Genomic DNA, 21,442 nt, shown 5'->3' on the forward strand with positions numbered 1-21,442 from the left:
TCTATTTTTTATCTAGATTTACTCACCATGCCCGGTGAAGGGATCAGATGTGCAAATGTCAAGTGTTCCAGGTTGTTAAAAAGGGTTAAGTTTATAATAACTAGGGTTTGTAAGGACAAATTAGAAAATAAGAAGAGGAGGGATTGAGAGAAATGCTAATGTCTTTACAAACAATTTGATGGGTGAAGATACAGGTGTTAACTCATCTTTGAAACGGATTTTAAGTTCTCTGCTGACTTTGAGCAGCAGGTATATAAGAAATATGAGAGAAGGGATGAAGAAAAGGTGAAGGTACAGCCAAGGATAATTGCTCAGTTTTCTCAACCCCCAACAGGAAAAACTGCAGCGAGCCTCAGGAGCAAAGGGAAGGGAGCAGCCACCAGGACAGTGACTGGGAAGGAACCAAGGTGCCATTTGTAAAAGAACATTAAAATGCATTGGGAAGGGTGTCAGATCTGCTGTTGTACAGAGGGCTCACCACACTGGAGCCACTGCTGAACCACACAGTGTGATTCCTATAGACACAGGAACTTCTCTAATTTGAATTTTCTGCCAAAGGGGGAACAATTGTTCAAATGTTCTTTTGATAGGTAGGAAAGATGAGCAGGTGCATTTTATTCAGCCACAAGTGGTCAATGTAGGTGTGGGTATGCAAGTTCCCACTGTGTGTGTTTTATCTTCATAGCTGCCTTTGCCCATCCCCTTCAAAGATTTATTGTGTATTCTGGAATCTTTTTGGTTTGTTGTTTGTGATTTTGTTTTTACTTCTGAGTTTCGTTTTGATTTTTTTTTTTATTTTTTTGAGGGTTTGTTTTCATTGTGTTTTGGTTGGTTGGTTTGGATTTGGTGTTTTGCCAGGTTTGGGGTTTTCTTAGGGGTATTTATGGGTTTTTTGTTGTGTGATAATTGATAAATGATTTGTGTTAATCATACAAGTTTTAGAGTTTGTATAAACCAGAATACTTAAAATAAGAAAAGAACATGGACAGATAGATAAAGGGAAATATATAATTAAACCCACCCTGTTTAAATCCCCCTGCTATGAATATTGTGTATACCAGTTTGTAAAAGAGGGAGGGAAAAAAAGGTTTTCCTTGGTCTGAAAAGTTTTTTGCAGAATTAGATTTCCTGCCTTTGTGTAATTAATCACAAACTATCTGCTAAAGATCCGCTTCCCACTTCTGTTTTTTATCTGCCAAGACCAGATGGTTCCATGACCAATTGTCCCAAGAGCTGTCCCACGGAACTTTGGAAGTTTCTTTGACCACCACTGCTTACCTTGCAGAATTATGACAACAAAATAATAACAATTATTGGTTACTATAAGGAAAACCATTCTATAAAAAAGGGAGCTGCACACCAAGTTGGGTGGAAATTGGAGCGGGCGGTGCCCCCTCACGTTCTCCCCAGCGCGCTGCTTGCTCCGTGTATATAAACCAAACCACTCTCAATGTTGCTGAATACCTTTGTTTCTCATTTACAACACTCCACGTTTATAACCGCGGGGGTGATTTGTTTCAGTGTGTCCGTGTGTCCGTGAGGCGCGGCCCGGCCCGGGCGGTGCGCGGAACGCCGCGCCCGCCGCAGCCGTTTCCAGCCGGGCCGCGCCGGGCGGGCACCGCAGCGGCCGCGGGGAGGGGGGGGCGGCCGGCGCGATGGCGAAAGCGCTGGCGACCCTCCGGCACCACTGGAAGAAATCCGTGTTCGGAGCCTGCCTGCTGGGCTGGGGCGGCCACTGGCTCTATGGGAAGCACTGGTAATGGCGGCAGGGCTGGAGGGAGGGGGAGCGCGGGGATGGGGGTCGCCTGCCGCAGGGCCGCGGAGGGGATGGGATGGGCTCTGCCGGCCGCTCCCTCAGCAGCCGTGGGCGCGGGGCTCGGTGCCTCTGCCTGTGCCTCTGCCTGTGCCTCTGCCTGTGCCTCTGCCTTCCTCTGCCTTCCCCTGTGCCTGCCGTGGGACGGGGCGGGAGGTTTGAACAGCTCCTGTGCGGTGCTGAGGCCTCTTGGGGCGGGGGAGGTTCGCTGTGCTCCAACCGAAAAGAGAATGAGCCGCACGCGTGCCTTCAGCTCGCCGGCTTTAGCCCGTGTTATAAGGGATATAAATGAGAAGCTAAAGGTATTCAGCATAAATTTCGATTGGTTTGTTTTACATGGAGCAAACAGCGGTGGGGAGAACGTGAGGGGTCGCTGCCCACTCCAATTTCCACCCAACTTGGTGTGCAGCTCCCTTTTTATAGGATGGTTTTCCTTGTAGTAACCAATAATTGTTATTGTTTTGTTGTAGTAATTCTGCAAGGTAAGCAGTGGTGGTCAAAGAAACTTCCAAAGTTCCGTGGGACAGCTCTTGGGACAATTGGTCATGGAACCATCTGGTCTTGGCAGATAAAAAACAGAAGTTAGAAGTCTGATCTTTAGCATAGTTTGTGATTGATACACACAGGCAGAAAATCTGATTCTGCAAAGACTTTTCAGACTATGGAAAACCTTTTTTTTCCCTCCCTCTTTTACAAACACAATATTCATAGCAGGGGAATTTAAACAGAGAGGGTTTAATCATATATTTCCCTTTACCTAAGTCCATGTTCTTTTCTTATCCTGGTTTATACAAACTCCAAAACTCATATGATTAACACGAATCATTTATCACTTATCACAAGGGTGATGACTGGAACCAGGCCTGCAGGATGTGCTGAGCATGGCCCATCCCATGGTGGTTTTTCCCTGTGGGTTTTCCCTCCTTTCTGCCCTAGCACAAGTCCTTGTCTCTCCCTTGAGGCCCTGGTGTGGTCTTTGGAAGGAGCCTGCTCCTCCCACAGGGTATACCCAGTGGTGTCATGCTTACCTGGGGAGTATATGTCCCTTACAGTAAGGAAAATCCTTTTTTAAAAAGCTGAGTCAGTATTTTAATCCTTGTCCTTCAATACTATGGTTGATGCATTTGATTGAAAAGCAGGTGTAGCCAAATTGTTTTTAAAAACTGTTACTTTTTTGCTGTTTATTGTCACTGTCTTCATGATTTTTAGTTGGTTTGTCAGGTTTTTAACAGTGCTCTTTCCTGCTTACATTGCAAGTTAGGAAAATAAATCTATTTACATTTTTTTTATACCTTTTCTTCACATCCTTTTGCCTAGGGACTTGGGGATTAAATCAGCCTTTGTTGTATGGAATATCTGCTTTAGTTGTTTGCTTCTTACATGAGGCACTGGGGCTCAGTGTCCCCTTTGTGTCAGTTGTGTCTGGGGGTTCTTGTGCCCCTGTGCTCTTGGTTTCAGGTGTACATTCACTTCTTGTGGGCTAGCAGTGAAATTGTGTTTGGGGTGTGCCACAGGTGATGTGGTGGGGAATAAGGAAGAAAATACCAAGGGCAAACAACCCAAAAAGGGAATCTTTGGTATCTAAATTTTGGTGTGTGGGGGTTGTTTGTGTAGGCATGGTGCTTTAACTCAGATGATGTACTGGGAGCAGAAAAAAAATGTCCATATCCCATTCTCCAATCTCCTGATTATCTGTAAAGGAAAATGCAGCATTTCCTTAGGAGACACTGGAAATGCAAGGTAGGAAATCCTGTGATGACTGGTGGCTCAGTGAGACTTTGATGTGGACCATAGCTGCTGCTTTCAGTTTTAAACAGTTTGGAAACACTGGCAACTGCTTAGCAATTTCTGGGCCATTCTCTGGGGAGAGTTGTTTTATCCAGTTTAGAGAAAAACAAGGAATGACAAGAGCTTGATGGCAAGAGTGTAAAAAATAATTCCAAGGTGGTCTGACAGTGGTGTCAGTCAGGAGGTGACAAAGGTTTTTCAAGTGTCAGATGATTGGAGTTATGTCTGGTTGAACTGCTGTTAACTAGAACCCCACTGCCATCCTTGCAAAACCATAACGTGTCTTAAAATTATTTTTGTACTCATAAAAGAGTATGTTTTAAAAATCCATTGTCTTGAATTTAGCAAATACTCTTGTGCTATCTGAGAATTAGGATGATAAGTCAGTTTTGCTACATGTGAGGTTGTCTTTAATTTCTCTGCATTGCATGAATTTACATATTAGGCTCATTTTAATCTTTACCATATCATGCTACAGGTGCAAAGGACACTTAATTTAATATCCTAGATCAAAGCTTGCAGGATATGCCCACTGTCAATGTGTGCCCATAGACAGTAACATAGTTCTGCTTAACATACACAGGTGAAGTTGATTACAAATAAAGACTGTTCTTTACCATATGATTCTAAAATTTTCACCAAGTTTGGAATCCCCTTTTAACTTTATCTGCTGGGTCACCTTTCCTGAATTGAGCTGCAGCTGTTCTTTGTATCCCCAAGGGGTGCAGTGAGTTTCCAGCTCTGTCAAATCAGCAGAAATGGAATCTCCAGCAGGATGGACATCAGCTGAACTGATTGTCAGATTTGACCAGACTATTAGAGTCATGTCACTGCATAAGTAATCATCACCATGTCAGGATGGAGACCTTGGATTCTACTGAGGCAGTGGACTCATCACAGACTTAGTTTTACTCTCTGTGTGTTAAAGTATTGACATTCTCAGTAAAAAGTGCTGGCAAAGCACCTGAACCTTTGACTGCCTGCCAGTAATCCTGAGTGGTGCTGTTATCTACAATTTGAATGCTAGTCTCTGTGTGTTTGCCAGCTGATAACTCACTTTGTCACCTTTCTGCATATACTTCCTGAGTAGCTGACTTTATTTCATCATAACTTTGTCAAAAAAACAGTATAAATTCTGAGTCTTAGGTAAAGCTGATGAAACTGAAGATTTGTCTTTCATGCCCTTCCAAGGCCAAGATGGAAGTAAATTCCAATATCTAGCAAAGAGGATTCTGTGCTTTTGCTGTATTAGAAGCAGCCAAAAAAGCTCTCTGCTAAGATAAAATCTTTTTCAGGAGCTCTGATGTAGCTCCTGAGGACTGATCCTGTGTGCACAGCTTTGGTCAAGTTTCTCCTCACAAAACTCTGTGTTTTGGTGCAGACACTGAACTTGAACGTTTTTAGGCTTCTTCCTATTTGAGTATATTTAATAGTCTTAGATTTAATGCTGATAACCCATTTTGGAATAAGATCCTGAGCTTCTTGTTACATCTGTAGTGTGATCACTTTTAGGGGAGTTGCTTTGGCTGGATCTAAGACAGACCCTGGCTGCAGCTGAAAGCCTCAAACAGCTTCAGTTCAACTCTGTTGTCTTCTGCTTGTTGCATTCATTGCTGCTCTGGGTGACCTTTCACCATGGGCACTGTCCTTTCCACCCTGGCTTGAGCTGGCACTTGGGCAGAGGGCTCAGTCTCACCTTGAGGAGCATCCTTGCTAAACTGTAAGCCTTGAGGTTTTGCAGGGAATGTTCTGGCTGTGGGTTCAGCCCAGGACAGCTCCTTTCTTCCATACCCAGCTGCCACTGTTTGTTCCTCTCCGTTTCCCAATTTTTCACTGCTTAAGCAAGTTGGCCCAGCTGTAAGCTGTGTGATGCTTAATTCTCACAGCAGGAAGACAGCCCTGAGTTGGCCAGCAGATGCAACACTGCTTGTCTGTTTGGCTTTAAGGCCAAATGGTGTAGATAAGGCCTTAGGGGAAACATAAAGTAAAAATTGATTTTTAGTTTGCTGTGGGTATGGTGCAAGTCAGAAGAAATTTCTGTGTGTTCTTTAGGCCATGGAGCAATTTCCCTCAGCCTCCACCTGCTCATGTCTGAGCATTGTTGAAAAGGCTTTCTTGCTACCTAATAGTAGACAATACAGTGCAAAAAAGCCAGCAATATCTTATGTTTATTTTTAAAGTCTCATCTTATCTGGGAGCTGGTAAGCACTCATATTTTGAGAATGAATGCATGCCAAAGCAGAAAGCTTTAAGAAGTTACCTTTTAGCTGGTTTTAATTTTTTCTAGCTCTATTTTTTGATTGTTGTGACCTGCAGAGAACTTGGAGACCCTCTTGTGGTACTTTAGGTGAGCCATGTGAGGTGGGTAAATGCAACAGCTGAGGTGCAGGAGGAGGAATGCTATTCTTACAGATGAATCCCTGTGAGTACACTTGTGCTGTTTTTTCTTGAGTTTGAAGCTAGTTAAGTGTTGACATAAAATTTTAAGGAAATAAAAAAAAAAATCTTGTTACCTGGCATCTTTAAACCAAACTTGGGATATCCTGGACAAACTCAGATGGCTTTGAAATGTCTCAGTTGAATTAAGTGGAAATGCTGTGAGTATGGCTGGGATAATATGGGATTCTGGGTGTTGTCCTGCTGGAGAAGTGAGACAAATCACCTGGAAATTGCTGGATGGTAAATGATTCTTCTGGTTTCAGAATCTAAACTTCTCTTTTGACACCAACATGGTAAGTGTTGAAGTGGGCTGATTCTGTCTCTGCTTCAGTGCAGGGGAAAATCAGTATAAATGTTGACATCTAAACTGTCAAGCTTAATTATTATGGGTAAGACTCACTGAGGTGAATCCTTGACAGTTTTGAGGATCATTGAGGTTGAGAAAGAGAGCACAGTATCTTCTGCTTGCATTTGGAAAGTGTTGCTGGACTTAATTTGAAAGGTAATTAACACTGGCATAAAGCTGGGGCACCAGGAAAACAGACTGGCCAACAGTGTGACAGAGCTTGACTTCTGAACAAAACAGCATCAATGTGAAGTAAACAGATAATGTGGGTTTGGCTGGGTTTGTTCAGAAGGTTAGGACTGCAATTCTCAAAGACATCAACTGTGCAACCATCGTTTGAGAGTGGGGGCTCCTTGATATCCCATAATATTTCAACTTCATTGAGTCTTGATTGAGCTGGAATGAGCTGTGACACTGCTGCTGCACAGCTTGGAACACCAGCCTTTGCAGAGTTATTTTAACTGGTGCATTTCCATCACATTACTGCAATCAAACCCAAGGCTGCTCTAAGTGATATTGCAGGTGCTTTATACAAATTATCTACTCCTTTGGTTTTAAGGAGCAAATATGACAGCATGCCTCTGAGGAATTGTTTTGCAGACATTCCAGTTACTTGTTATCCTGATGAGATATTATTCACATATTTTCTTTTTCCATGCTTGAAGTCTTGCTTTGTCTTTTCATTATTACCAGGAATAAATCTGTGGCTTTTATGCTGTAGTTATTTTCTCAGAACCCAATTTTATATCTCACCTGAAGTCACCTTACTTCTTGTTTTATGGTGTTGCAGCATCTCTTGGTGATGCCCAAAAGAGCAGCTTGTATAGTTCCAGTGACAGATAAATACTGTAAACCAATGAAATCAAATAGATGGCACTTGGAAGAGAAGTCTTCTGCCATTTCCATGGCAGGGTTTAGCCTGATGAGCCACACTTTGGAGCAGACATGTGCTGTTCTCCCAGTCACCTGTTTTTGTCTGGTTGGCCTAAAATCCTTTTGGTTCATTTTGGTATGCTGACTGTAAGTGGGGTTTTTTGTATGTGATATTTGGAGACAAAAATATATTGTCTTGCCAGGTATTGGATGGAAAGTGTTGGTACCTAGAGACAGACAAGACTCTGGGCTCAGTAGAACAGTACTTGCCCTTTTGTCTGCAAGGGGAAATAGGGCATTTTTTGGGCTGGGGCAGGAATAGACTTTGATTCCTCACTCAGTGGCTGTGCCTCCAGTGCTTGCCATCTATATGCCCTTCTTGCCAGTGACTGGTGTGGAATGTATTTCTGAAAAGACCATCTGTGATATACCAAACACTGATGATCTCTCTCTTGTTTTTACACTTCACTTAAGGAGATGAGTGTTTCTCACCTCTCTGCTTTGGGCTGTGCTCAGACCTAGGTGGGTGGGAGGTGCTGCGTTAATGTGTGTTTGACTTGCAAACTGGTGGAGAGGGGAGATCACAGTTGTAATGCACAAAGACTGAAGTCCTCTCTGGAACCCTTCTACACTACCAGAATGGTAAGTACCTTCAGTGTAAACACCAGGCAGCAAGAACATTGGAAAAACCCACACCTGAGCTCTGGGGTGCAGTTATGTAGCAATTTAACAAATAAATCAAGAGTTACAGTGTGCCAGAGATGATATAATCTCAGCACACTTGGCATCCTGGTCTTTGTTTTCTGCTTTTCTGTAGAAAGAATGTTTATGTGCACATGCAGGAAAAGAGCATGCATGTGTGCATAAGTGGGGGTGTTTTATCCTTAAAATGTTTTGGCTTTTTTTTTTTTTCTGTTTCAGTGTTGTCAAACTATGTGTAAAAGGGGTATATACCTATATTTTTTAAATGAGAAAATTGTTTTGAACTTACACAACATAATGTCCCCTCTCTTTTCTGTCTTACCTGATAGTGATGACCTGGTACGAAGAGCTGCATGCCAAGAAGCCCAGGTAATACTGTTTAAAGTAATTAAATTAGATTAAAATCTCTCTCTTATCTTGGCTGTGCAGAGCTCCTGACATTTTCCCAGCAGGCCTTTGCTACGTGACAAGCCTTGCAATGATTCCATCTGTGTTCTTCAGTGCCCAGGGATGGATGGGGGTGCTGCCCCTTGTGTGTCCTGGCACTGCTGCAGGGGAGTGCAGCCTTATCCTTGGGGTGATCTTAGTCACTGCTGGAGCTACCCAGGCCTCCATTGCTGCACATGCAGTTGCTCTGTGCCTGGAAACTTCTTGCAGGAAGATGATGTGTTGATTTGCATGGGCAAACAGCAGTCAACAAACTCCCATGCTGTAATATTCCCACAAAGAAATCTTGTCCTTAATAGGCAGTCTTTGGAGGTGTAAGTGCTGCTGCCCATGGATGACATCACTTCTGTAGGATTTTAAGAGCTTTTACCTCCCACAAGCAAAGTTTATTCTCAACCTGCTTCTTTCATGACAGATCTTTGATATTTTGCTGGGTGTAACACTGCTCCCATCATTGCTATGTACTGGTGCCTGAGTAGAGTGGTGAAAATTATTTTTCTCAGTAGAGAAGTGTTGTGCACCTGAATTATCCCAATTTTAGCCTGTCTGCTGTTGAAAGATTTTCACAGCAACTTGTCTTGTGCAATGGATCTTCATGCCAGAATACCTGTAAGGGAACTCACTGCTCATGAAAAAAACAAGGAAAACCTTTCTCTGAAAATGCTGCTTTCATAAACCATACTTGTAATTTCAGAGTCTTATGTTTTCAGTATTCATTTTTACTGCATAGTAACAAAGTGATAGAAGTTTTTTGTATCACAAAAAATAGCCATTAATACCTCAGAATTTGAAGCATGCTGACCAAATTAAACCAATTCTTTAAAAGGCACTGGTCAAGTGGTTTGTGTATTTGTGGCTTTACCAAAAAGGTGTAAGTGCTAAGGAAAGGACTGGTACCAGCCAGATAGTTCAGTTGTGGAAATCCTGAATTTCCCATTTATTAAATCTAGTTTATAGGATTTAATAAGTCACAGGTTCTATTCTATGATGGCTTATTCTTACTAATGAAAATACATAAGTACTGTCAGTAGAGCTTCCTGCAATTTTGGTGGTTAAAGCCTGGAAAAATGTTCTGCAGAAGACTGCTGCATTGTAAAAGAATGAACCAGAAAGCCTAATAATCAATTTTTGCTGTAATTTCCATTCTCTCTGATATGTCAGTGCCAAATAGTGCTTGAAAACACACAGCAGTACTGCATTAAGGCATTAAGTGTCTGGTATGTTCTTCAGAATAACAGCAATCTAAAATAGTTTGAAAAATGCTACTTGGTTTTATAATGCTGTATAGAAGTATTGGAATAAAATAGAGGCAAACTCACCAAAGGAAAAGTTTAGTCTGAATGAAATGTGTGTGAAGTTCTTACCATTTTTACATTGGATTTTTAGGTTTTTAAGCCTATTATCAGATTAATGAGGGAGCTGCCTTCCTGAGAGAGTATCCACAACAGCAGTATGTCCTGCAAGGCTTCTGCCACATGTGTCTGAATTTAAATACCAGTTTATGATGACAGCCTTGGTGTGGCAAATTACTGTGGAAAGATTCTATAGTAAAGAACCCATTAATCATATTTTTAACATTTTACACCTGTGTCTCTGAAATAAGCCAGTGTCAGCTGACTTGGACTTCCTGAGGTCATGTTAAATAGGTGCTGTTTAGCTGACAAAAAATTCACTCAGGGATAGTTTTCTGTAAAAGAATGTAGTTTCTTTGCTGGTATTCATAAAGCACTGTACAAGCTTTGTGTAAAGGATTTTTCATAGTTGTAGAATAGTGGTTGTCATTTTAGAAGTCCAGAAATACAATACCTGGAAGTGGATATTTGACAAGAAACTGAAAAAGGGACTGACATACCTAAATTATACATTATAATTTATTTTATAATAAATTTCAATTTATTAATATTATAATTTAATAACCATATTTAATGTATGATTACAAGTTGTCTTATGTTCTGCTCTGAAAGACTTCTAGAATATTGCATTATTACTTTTTTATTTCCTGTCTTACAACTCACCATTTGCTTTAGAAATGCCCCTGTATGTAACATAAATGTGCAAGTATATTACATAAAGAAGCAATTATGTCATTACTAACAAAATCTTTATGAGCCTTGTTGGATTCTTTAGAACCCTGTTAGATTGTTTTGAACCTTGCAAATACATCACATTGTGCCCCCCAAGCAAATAATTAGTTGTTTCTAACAGCTGTAGCATGCTAGAGGTCCCCTATTCCCCAGTTCCCACCCAACAATTGCAATATAATAAGTTGGTCTGTTTTCCAGCTGGTCTTTGAGTACAGCTTAAGAGCTATTGATTTGTTTCACTTTCTTTGAAGATTTCTTTACTCTCAGCAACTTCTCTCATCCTTTTTCTTTCCTAAAGAAGAAATCCAGATGTTTTAAGCAGCCCAGCCAGCTGTACCTTTCTTTAAATTGAGGTTTCCTGAGCAAAGTTTGCAAGTGTGGTTAATAATAAGTTTGAACAGCTGACAACCAGTAAAATGTACTGTGTGTACAGTGTCACCTCCTTCAATATAAAAATCTCTGCTGGGGGTTAGCTTTCAAGGTAAAGGGGAAAAAATCCAGGGGCAGGTGACTGGGTCATGTTCAGCACAGTAGTCTTTGGTTCCTGCTCTTTCTGGGGCTTCTGGATGTTATTGCTGAATACCTTGTATTCCCTGTGTTCAAATCCAGTTTGATTTGGTGTGTTAGTGAGGGTGCCTTTGACCTTCTAGAAACTTACAGGGCAGGATTGCAACATGCATGGAAGTTTTGCATTTCCTTGGCTGTGCTGAACAGCTTTGGAGATAGGTCCAAAGTGCAAAAGGCTTGGTGGAGGAACTTTCAAAGAATTTAAAATTGAAACACCTCTTCAGACTTGGATTAAAAGTTGAAGAGGAATTGAATGATTTTAGAGAAAGAGATTAGCTTAAAAAAATGTAAGAAACGGTAGACTTGCTTATAGGTCAAGGCAGATTCTCTTGTAATTATCTTTTCTGTCTTCAAAATCTGGAGCGTAGTAAATACTAAAATGAGTAGAAGAGATAGAGGAATTAAAGTTCAGAAGTTGGAAAGAATGCAGAAAGAAGGTGGCAGGCAGGTGTATGAGAATTACATAAGGCAAGAAAATCCAGTAACCTTGGAGTCAAGGAGAGCTCCCTGGATTTCTGCCCATTGCAGGAAACCAGAGGTTGATGAGAATGAAATAGTGGTGGAATTGTAAAACTGAGCTCAAGAATATTTGTGACAGTGATGTGAGCTGCTGCTAGGAGTGCAGGTCTTTGGGTAGGAGACCTGTGCAATGGCTGAAGGTGGAAGTCATTTGAATGTCATGAGGCTTGAAAGCCATTGACATTTGCAGAGATGCATTATTGTGAACTGTTTTAGCTGTGTACTTAAAAGATAAACTGAGCCCTGCTCTTTTTCTCTTTCTTAGACTTTTGGCAACCAGCTGATTCATCCCACTGTGCCACTGAAGAAAGCAACAGTCTTCCTCAACCCAGCAGCTTGCAAAGGGTAAAATTCCCCCTTCCCAGCACTCTCCTTTGAGGCACTCTGTCTGCATGTTTGCTCTGCTATCCACTGTAAAAGCCAGCCAGATTTTTGAGCTCATTTTTGCCTCCCTCTGATGCCAAGCTGGTGCTATGTAACTATGCCAAACCTTATTTCACAAAAAATATTGGGATGAGAAATAGAATTAATTGCTTGAAGTAGAAGATTGATTTCTAAACATATATATATTTCTTTTTTTTTTTTTTTCTCCTTTAATCCTGTGTTTTGACCTTTGTCATTCCTTCATATATAAAATTCCTTTGTATTCCTTCCAAACTTTTGCATGTGATATATTTCCATCCTTAAAAACTATAGAAATAAGGGATGACCTTGATTGCTTCAAGACTTGAAGTTGGCAAGAAATGATCTTACTTCTGTGGGAAGCTGCCCTTGAAAGGGATGTGCCCACAAACTGAGGGACTAAATATGGGCTCGGAGCAAGACTCCTGGAAGAGGTCTGCTATTTTTACTTGCTCATTAGCAGAAAAACTGTAATTTTGGATGTGATGTGTATCTGTTTCTGCTGATCAGCTTAGCTTTGGAATAGTAGCATTTTGTGGAGGGGCAGAGAGCTGTTACTACCAACATGAGTGCAATATTATAGCTGGCATGGAGGTGCTTCTGTGAGTCTGGAAAATGCACAGAATTCATCAAATCTCATGTTTCTACTTGCAAACAATTTATAGTTAATGATATAATTATTTTATTATGCAATGCCAGGCATAAAATTATCAGTCCTGTAACAAAAAAGGTCAGATAGAGTTTTGTTAATAATATGTAGTAATAAATAATTGGGATTTTAAAAGTATTTCTTAAAGCCTACATGGGCCTTCTTTGTTGTCCTAAAGGCTGGTGCTTTGCAAGTCATTCATTTTCTAATACATTTCTTTCTGGAGATCTTAGCTTGTTTTAATGGGTTTTTGAAATTATTTTTGGCAAAAGTTAGATAGCATCTTGTGCATTTATTAAAACTGCAACAAAACCCTGACAATCTGAGATACGAGACTAGAAATGTAACACATTTGAGCCACATGAAATCTCATATTTTCTGACTGTCAGGTTGAGTGACTGATTGGGGAGATTGAATGCTTGGTTTTAAGTAGATTTCTTCTTGCTATTCATTTGTTTCTTTCCTTTTAATTTTTTTCAGCCACAAGACTCATTAAACAGTTTTTATTCTGTTATTTCTAGCAAAGCTGTGAACCTTTTTGAAAAGAATGCTGCACCAATTCTGCACTTATCTGGCATGGATGTAACTGTGGTTAGGGTAAGAACTTACAGGTTTTGCTAATATAAAAAGAATAACTGCTCTTCTTTCTCCTCTTGTAGAATTGAAATTCAAATCTGTATGCATTTGAAATTCTCAGTTGTCCTGTAGACATCTTATAGGAAGAAATAAATACTGAGACATTAAGCTGGTACCTAATCTTTTTAATTCACAGTTAGTTTTCAAACAGTGCAGTGAGATTTTAATTTTCAGCTGAAGCTGTACATATGCTTGTTGGTCTGTCTAAAGCAGCCCTTCTATAATTCATCTTTGAGAGAAAACTCTAAATATTTGGATGCTGGCTAGTGGTGCATGCCCATTGCTGTTGAATTTGTCATTTCTGCCTGAACTTGAAGAATTGACATGTGAGGAATTTTGACATGCAGTTGAACTGTTCAGATGAATTAAAAATAACCTTTTATCTTTACACTGAAATGATTTCTGTGTCTCTCCAAATAATTAAATGCTCCCACCAAGAAAGCAGAGCACTGAGTTTTAAATGGTGTGAAATAACAAACAGTTTTTCTTTGGAAAGAGAAGAACAAGGAAACACTGAAGGGATTCTGATCTTTCTGGATTTTTTTTTTCTTTTTGCAATTATTTTGCAAGACTTAAAACATACTTGGTGGCATCAGACCTGACAAGTTGACAAACAGGGCAAGGAAGTGAGGCTGAGATGGTTCTGTAAAAGAGTTTAATTTTGTGGAAAACAGTGTTGATGGTTTAAAACATCAGTACTGTTTACTGCTCAATCCAGTGTCAGTGGCTGGCAGGCAGTGGCCTTTTATGTACCTGGTGCTGTGTTTCAGGAGATGCACTTGAGCACTTTGGCTGTTAAAGGTAGTGGGAGTTTTTCTGAAAGTGGCTGGCTTCTGGATTTGTTTCAATGTGATATTACCTGGAAATAAGATGATTGCTGTGATGTTCTAGATCTATTGAGTAAGATTTGCTTTGATATTTCATTGAACCTCTGTGTGTGTGTGTGTGTGTGTATTTACTTCACTTAATATATCATGCATCAAACTGGTTTTATAAGTTGAAAAAAAAAAACCTTGAATATAAGTAATGTACAGTACTGTGTGCTTATATAAAAATAACTATTAGCCAGATGGATAGATTATTCTTTTTTCTATAAAAGGGATATACTAAAAATAATCATTTGAGTCCTCATGTTTAGATCTCTGTTTCTTCAGACTGATTATGAGGGACAAGCAAAAAGGCTTATGGAATTAATGGAAAGCACGGATGTGATCATTATTGCAGGAGGAGATGGCACAGTCCAAGAGGTACTGCAGGAGCCTGCTTTGTTGGGAATCATGGTTGGGCTGAGGGCAAGAAGATTGAGTCTGTGCAATGTAGCAGCATCATAACAAGTGTTCCTAGAGATCTGTCCAGTTTAATATCTGTGTTTTCAGTAAATGTTATAATATTCTGGGGACAGAACACACTGCTTGTTGGTATTAAAGAGAAGATGGGAATGGGGTCAAAAAGAGTGTGTGACATAACTGTTTTCCAGAACTTTACCCTAGAATAAGCAAACTCTTTGGAGGGACATGGTTCTAACTTTTTCCTTCTGTGTAATGTAGTTGTAATGGTTTGATTTTCAAAGTTCCTTCCTTTCTATAACCTCCCCAAGAGGAATGCATATTTTGCTAAGTGGGAATCAGATAATTTAAAAATTACATGGGAATGATAACAAAGCATGGAAGGTGTTTAATAAATGCCTATTGTCAAGATGATTAATGGCAGGAGTGGAACTGGGGGATACTGTCTTCTTCAAGACTGTATTTTATTCAAACAGTTCCTGGTTTCTAACTACTGATTTCATAAGACAATGGCTAAATGAATGCAATGACCTTAAGAGAAAGTGATCAGAATACACCTGCACGTTCATTCTGGCCTTTAGTTAATTGCATTGACCAGGGCTGGTTTTGCATTGTGCAGAGCATCATTCAGTGTTAAAACATTTACACTGGACATTTACACTGACTTTGGTTGTGTACTCATAAACCTGCTGTTTCCAACATGTTTGCAGGCTGAGCATTCCTTCTTTCCCACGTAAAAAATTGTAGCACCTTCCATAAAAGAATAGCTGCTCCTTAAATCTCAAAGAGTAAACATGGTTTAGCATTTAACAGGTTTAGAATTTCAATTTTTATTGTTACTGAAAAATAAAATTCTTAGAGCTTATCATGTCCCATGTTTTTCAGGTCATAACTGGACTTCTCCGTAGAGCAGATGAGGTAAGAAGGTGTCATTTTAAAAATTGTGTTTATTTATTGGAGTGTCTTGTGCATCCAATGTGTTCTCTTTGCCTCAGCTGCCTTCAGCAGATATGTTGCTTACTCCTCTGGAGCCAGCTTGCTGTGCAGCAATCCAGCTGGGCTACTGTCCTGCAATGCTGCCTGGTTGTTCTTTGTTCCCTTTCTGAGGGACTGCAGTGACTCCCAAGCCATGGCTTTGGGAATTTTCCAGCATCAGAGCAGGGATTGTGGAGAAGCCAAATGCTCAATTTTCAAAGACCCAAGGACCAGCTGTGCATGCCACTTTGTTTGGCAGAAGCATTGGGCAAAAGGATACATTTGTCTTGTGTTTGTACATGCCTGAAACCAAATTCAGTTATGGTCACACTCCTACTGCTTTGGGATTGCTTTGCTGTTTCTTCAAGCAGTGCATACCTACCTATGCAGATGGCTGTACTAAGCAAATCTTAACCTCTCAAGGTGGATCACTCTGAATGGAAATTAGAAGAGATTTTTCTTTTTAAAGTGGGAGGACAGTGTTATTGAAGAAAGGAGGGAATCATTGTTCCCAAAACCTTCTGGCAGGAGCTGGCAGAAACTCAATTAAATGATCCAGACAAGATTATGATGATACCCTTGGCAGCTAGAATTCTATCTGTTTAGGCATTTGCTTTGGCTGAATGTGACAAGGGGGACTCTGCAACCAAGTCAATATTTTTAAAGGAAGGCTGCTTATTTCAATTGAGAGACATCATTGTTTTAACTCTAATATTATTATATTTGGATCCTGAGAGTTTTATAATCTGACGATAGTGGAAGAAAAGTCTAGAGGCTTTACTGGCTAGTTTCTCTTTATTTTTTTGGTTTCTTATCTTGATGTAGCTTGGATCATTTTGCAGTAGTGTAGGAAATACTGCATCCAGCACAATTATGGGTGGAGTACTGCATTTTGGTATTGCCACTGTGTCACTTCATGTCTTTGGCCAAGGAATTCTTGTCCTTCATGTCACTGTGTCCTAGGAGCAGACATCTGCACTCAAGCTGCCTCTCTGTGCCCTGCTTCCCTTTTCCCTCAGGGTATCACACCACTGTTGCCTGCATAAGAGCCTTTGCAAGGTATTCCAAAGCCCTGTTCCTGGCAGCCAGGGGAGCAGAGCTTGGCTGCAGGAGCTGCAGACAGCCTCTCACCTGCACACTGTAAAGCAGCACTGAAGTAAATGAGAGCAGGGTGTTTGAGAGTGTTAGAACTTGCAGGTGACACAGGCACAGCAGGGGGGAGCACTGGGTGTGCAGTGAGATGGGAATTGAGTCCCTGTGGATTGGCTGTGCCCCAGTGCTGCTGGCAGCATCCCCAGCAGGGGGATGGTGCACTGGCATAGGGGGTAGTTTACACTGGTTTGCTGACATGCTTCAAGGAGCAAGGTTTAAGATGAGGCACAGGGTAATAACCTACTCCTTCAACAAGCCCTTTTGCTGAGCAGCAGAACAGAAAAATAACATGGTCAGTGACTTCCAAAAATTAGACCTTCTGCTGCTTCATGATTTGGATGGCAGAGGAATCAATTAATTTCCTTTCCTTAAGTGAGAAAATGCCTTTGCTGTGCAAGGTTACTCTGTCAGAGGGGGATTTCTGCTGTGGCAAATGGGATTCAGAGCCTGTGATGCCACCATCAGTATTAAGAAAGATGGCAGATTGCTGATAGAATCCATGCATTAGTTGGGATGTGGCTGCCAAAATGCATGTAACAATGCTCTTAATGATTACAGAGAGCTCCTTTGTACCCATTTGGCAGTGGTGGCTTCACAGATTTGGGTGCCATGTTCTGAGTCACTGTGTGAGGAAGTGCCTGGCTGCTCAGTGCCAAAGGGGTGATGCCAGACACAGCTGTGATCTGCACACAGGAAGCTTCATGCAAATGTTAATTTACTCTCCTTATGTGTCCAGGCTGCCTTCAGTAAGATTCCTATAGGATTCATACCCCTTGGAAAAACTTGCAATTTGAGCCACACACTGTACCCTGAGAGCACGAGTCAAGTCCAGTAAGTATGACGTTTCTGAAACATGGTTGGTTGTTTTCAAGGAGCAGTGCTTCTTGGTAGTTTGATGCTTTTCTTTTTCTCCTGTGTTACATAGAAGTTGGCAGTCTCTGGGCAGAGCCTGATGATTCTCTGGACTTGTCTGAGTTAATGACTTCCAAAAACTGACTAAAAATTAAAAGAATTAAATGTATGTATTATTAGAAATCACTTGCTGTGGCTAATTTCTCTGTGATCGTGTGATGCTCAGAGTTTAAAAAGAAAAAGGGATTAAAAGGATCTGCCTCTTAGGAATAGCAGAAAGGGTATGACAAGGATATAGCAAGGATATGACAAAATAAGCCAAAAATAAGTCTTCTTTTTGACCCTTCTCCAGTCTAAGAATTCTAGAAACCAGTCTACATATAGCCTGGTTAGGACCTGCAAAGTAAGGCATACAGCAATAGGGCCAAGGTTGGATCCCATTACTGACTTTTGCAGGGAACAACTGACTTTTCCCTGTGGTGGCACTGATGCTGGCAATAATCCAACAACCCAGTTATTATCTTCAGCATCCTGGATATGATCCAGTCTGGTGGTGGCTGTTGCCTGCAGTTCAGTTTGTTACAGGATTGTTTTGTCCACTTATAAAGAGAAAAGGGAGTCAAATAGTTTTTCTATTCCCCACACTTCATTTTTCAATTCACTTTTCAATGTTTCCCTTTCCTCTCATAATAATAAATATATTTCTTCTTGGTCCTGAAATCTTTTCACTCTCACTCTCCCGGTAACTCATTAACATTGTTCTTTGTGGAATCCTTGCTGGTATCCATCATACATAAAACCCACGACTCAACTGGTATAACATCCTTCATTAAAACTACCAGAGTGCTTTGAAGCTCAGGAAGGTGGACAAGGCTGTAATCAGCAGCCAAGATTAAAATAATAATTTATGTTTGGGTTCTAAAGAAGCTGTTTGAAATGGATGATCTCCTTGTCCCAAGGTGATGAACTGTGCAGGTGGGACTGCAGCACACTGGTGAAGTTGAAGGTAATTTGGTCAATAGGCTGCTTAGCAACCCCAGTAACAGAACCTGAGTTAAGAAGTGCAGAAGTGATACTTTTCAAAGAAATATTTGGGCTATGGTTTCTTCAGCCTTCTCTTACTTTGGAGTGTAGGAGCTGTAAAGGTCTTAGAGAAAGGTAAGAGCTGGGAGAGAAGATGGTCTATGAGAAGAGCAGCTTCAGTATCTGTCTCAGTACTGTAATCCTAATGAAACCAAGGGCAGTTTCTCCTACTGATTCACATGAATATTGGGCTGAATCTGAAAACTGCATTTTTCCTTTGTCCAGGTGAGACACTGGACACATATGCAGCGTGGAAACCAAGTATTACCCAACTTTGAAAACAGGGAAGGGGTTTCAATCAAGTATATGCTTCAAGGTTTCAACATAGACTGTTTAGTGGATTTAGACACTTTGGTTATGAAATCTTTACAGCTTGAAATGACAAAGTGCCCTGGCTACTGTCCACAGCTTAATGGAGACCTGAATGATATGATCCCTGCTGATAGGTAGATTTTTGTTGATTAAAAACTTCAGAATAAATTAGCACATACTAATGCAGTTCAATCTCAGACATGTGAGTTGAGACCAGTCATGCTGTTCTGTTCTCTCCCAGACTGTAATGTTTTCTACTACTAAAATAAAACCATGATTTGGGTTCTTAGTGTGTTAAGTATCTGAAACAGGAGGTAAAACAGTTGGCCTCTGACCTGCCAGGTTAACTCAAAAAGGAGGAATATCTCAAAAGCTTAGGCTGATTATTTCCTTTTGCTTTTTGTGCATTTTGCTGTTTTTTAGGTTTTGTCATGTGTTTCAACCACCCATTTCACTTTTTTGATTTCAGTTAAGTGCAGCATGTTTCCCTGGGTTTTTTACTTTTGCTGAAAAAAAGCCCTAGCTGAACATGAATGGAATTTGCTGGAAAAAAAATAAGTAATTTTTAAGCTTGCTCATTTCCTTTCTCCTGCTGTTTTTATTAGCTTTTTTCTGTTTGTTTTGCAGACATATTACTAATGCTGCGTTGGCCATTTTGAAAGGAGAGACAGTTCCACTTGATGTCTTGCAGATCAAGGTGAAAGCATCTACTTATTTGGAGCCCAGCATTCCTAAAACTTTCCTGTTCTCATGTTTCTATGTTTACATTGCCTAGTTTTCTTCTGTATATTGCTGTTAGAAATTTTAGGTTATGATATCAGCAGTTCTGCTGGCAGTCATTTCTCCACCATGTGCTATGCCATCAGACAGGAGAAAAAACTAGAATGCCTCAACATCTCCTTTCTTTGAGACTCAGAGGGTATTGATGAATCCAAAACTTAGTACAGATGCATTTGTTTGTATTGTGAAGTTTGACAAACTGAAAAATACAAAATTTGACTATGCCCCATGTGGTTTGTGAATATTATTTTTCTGTTCAGGTGTAGAATGGATGTTTCTGCAGGGGGAGCATTGTGTTGCTGTGCAGAGCTCCTTGCTCTTGGCTAACAGTCAAATCCACAAGATGAGATTGCCATTGCTAGGTGTGCAGTCAAACTCAGGCTACCTGTTCAAAACTTCACCTCTTATATTCCTTCTTGGAGCAGATGGAATGTACAGTGCTTAAATTCTGCTAAGCTTTATTGCTGTTAGCTCTTTGTCATAACTCTTCTGTGACACTTCTGTGTAGAAATTTAAAAGAAGTTTTTATGTAGAAATGCTATTTTTCCAACTTCAGCAAATAAAGTTGGAAACAAGGTAAGAGGAAGCAGTTTTGCAGTGTTTATTTTTTTTACAGGGAGAAAAGGAACAGCCTGTGTTTGCAGTCTCTGGTTTAAGATGGGGAGCTTACAGAGATGCAGGAGTTAAAGTTAGCAAGTAAGAAAACACTGTTCTTTGAAACTGTACCCTTTTTAGCATCTGTTGCCTAAAAAGACACACCCCCTCTCTCAAGTAAGTCTTGTTTTTGAGTGTAGGCATCTGACAGGCAGAGGCACCCACTCCTGCTAGGTCTTGCATTACACACATGGGAGTGTAAGATGTGTCAGAATTCTTGTAATTTGAAATAAACACATATTTGGTGCTGACCCGTTCTTTAAGTATTTACTTTCTTCTTGCCTTGTGGTATCTGCTTCTGGAACTTTATTCAGATTGTAATGGGGAAAATCTCTCCCTTGAGTAAAGTTTAAGTAAAGTAATTGGTCATTGTTTTTCATCATCTACCAATGAAAAGCTGTGTGTGTACTCTGAAACTCAATTCCATCAAGGGACATCAGATGAAGCAGAAATGCTGTTCAGGTTCCTGCCAGAAATGGCATGGGCTGTGCTATCTGATGACTGTTCTCTGAATGCTAAACTCATAATTATTGGGCTTTCTCCAAATGGCCATTTAGCATGTCACTGTCTGTATATCAAATGACAGGCATTATCTGCTGAAGGTGCAGCAGAGCCAAAGCAGCTCACTCCCCAAACTTATGGAGGAAATGCAGCTATAAGAAAATACCACGTGCTTTGTGAACGAGCTGTCTGTCAGTAAGGAAGAGGTAGCAGACCTCTGGAGTCTGTCTGGCAAATGTTTGAGTAGGTTTGAGAGGTGGTGTGGGATGGGGGAGATGCAGTAAATGGTCAGGTTGTTTGTCCCTGGGAGGCCAGGGACATTCTTAGTAGGCTGTGTAGGTGCTGACTTGGCTGTGCTGCAGGCTTTCCTGCCAATTGCAGCCCCCAGTTGAAGGAAGTGCACTTCTCTCTGCTCTGCACTCCTGCTGGGCTTCCTGCCCATGCCCTGGTTTTCTCCTGCTGTCAGCCTTCACATCTTTCCCTGCAGCACTTCCCTTTTGTAGAGTCCTTCAGGCTCAGTGCTGGAGGCATGACAGCACCTTTGGTACATGAGGCACACAAACATCCTCAAGCCTTGCTTCC

At 40.8% G+C, this 21,442-nt stretch overlaps 1 protein-coding gene across 1 annotated transcript in view; it reads left to right on the forward strand.

Moving 5' to 3' along the window:
• The first annotated feature begins 1,591 nt into the window (after positions 1-1,591).
• The window catches only part of AGK (acylglycerol kinase), a 32,073-nt gene continuing 12,222 nt past the window's right edge, over positions 1,592-21,442 (forward strand). The window contains exons 1-9 of the mRNA XM_079304779.1: positions 1,592-1,756; positions 8,291-8,330; positions 11,844-11,923; positions 13,151-13,226; positions 14,420-14,512; positions 15,437-15,469; positions 17,415-17,509; positions 19,553-19,622; positions 20,322-20,401. Coding sequence (XP_079160905.1) covers positions 1,656-1,756; positions 8,291-8,330; positions 11,844-11,923; positions 13,151-13,226; positions 14,420-14,512; positions 15,437-15,469; positions 17,415-17,509; positions 19,553-19,622; positions 20,322-20,401 — 668 coding nt within the window. The 5' untranslated portion in view covers positions 1,592-1,655. The remainder of the gene's footprint in view (positions 1,757-8,290; positions 8,331-11,843; positions 11,924-13,150; positions 13,227-14,419; positions 14,513-15,436; positions 15,470-17,414; positions 17,510-19,552; positions 19,623-20,321; positions 20,402-21,442) is intronic.

Source organism: Erithacus rubecula, assembly GCF_903797595.1.
Source record: "Erithacus rubecula genome assembly, chromosome: 4".
In the NCBI taxonomy this organism is placed as follows: domain Eukaryota; kingdom Metazoa; phylum Chordata; class Aves; order Passeriformes; family Muscicapidae; genus Erithacus; species Erithacus rubecula.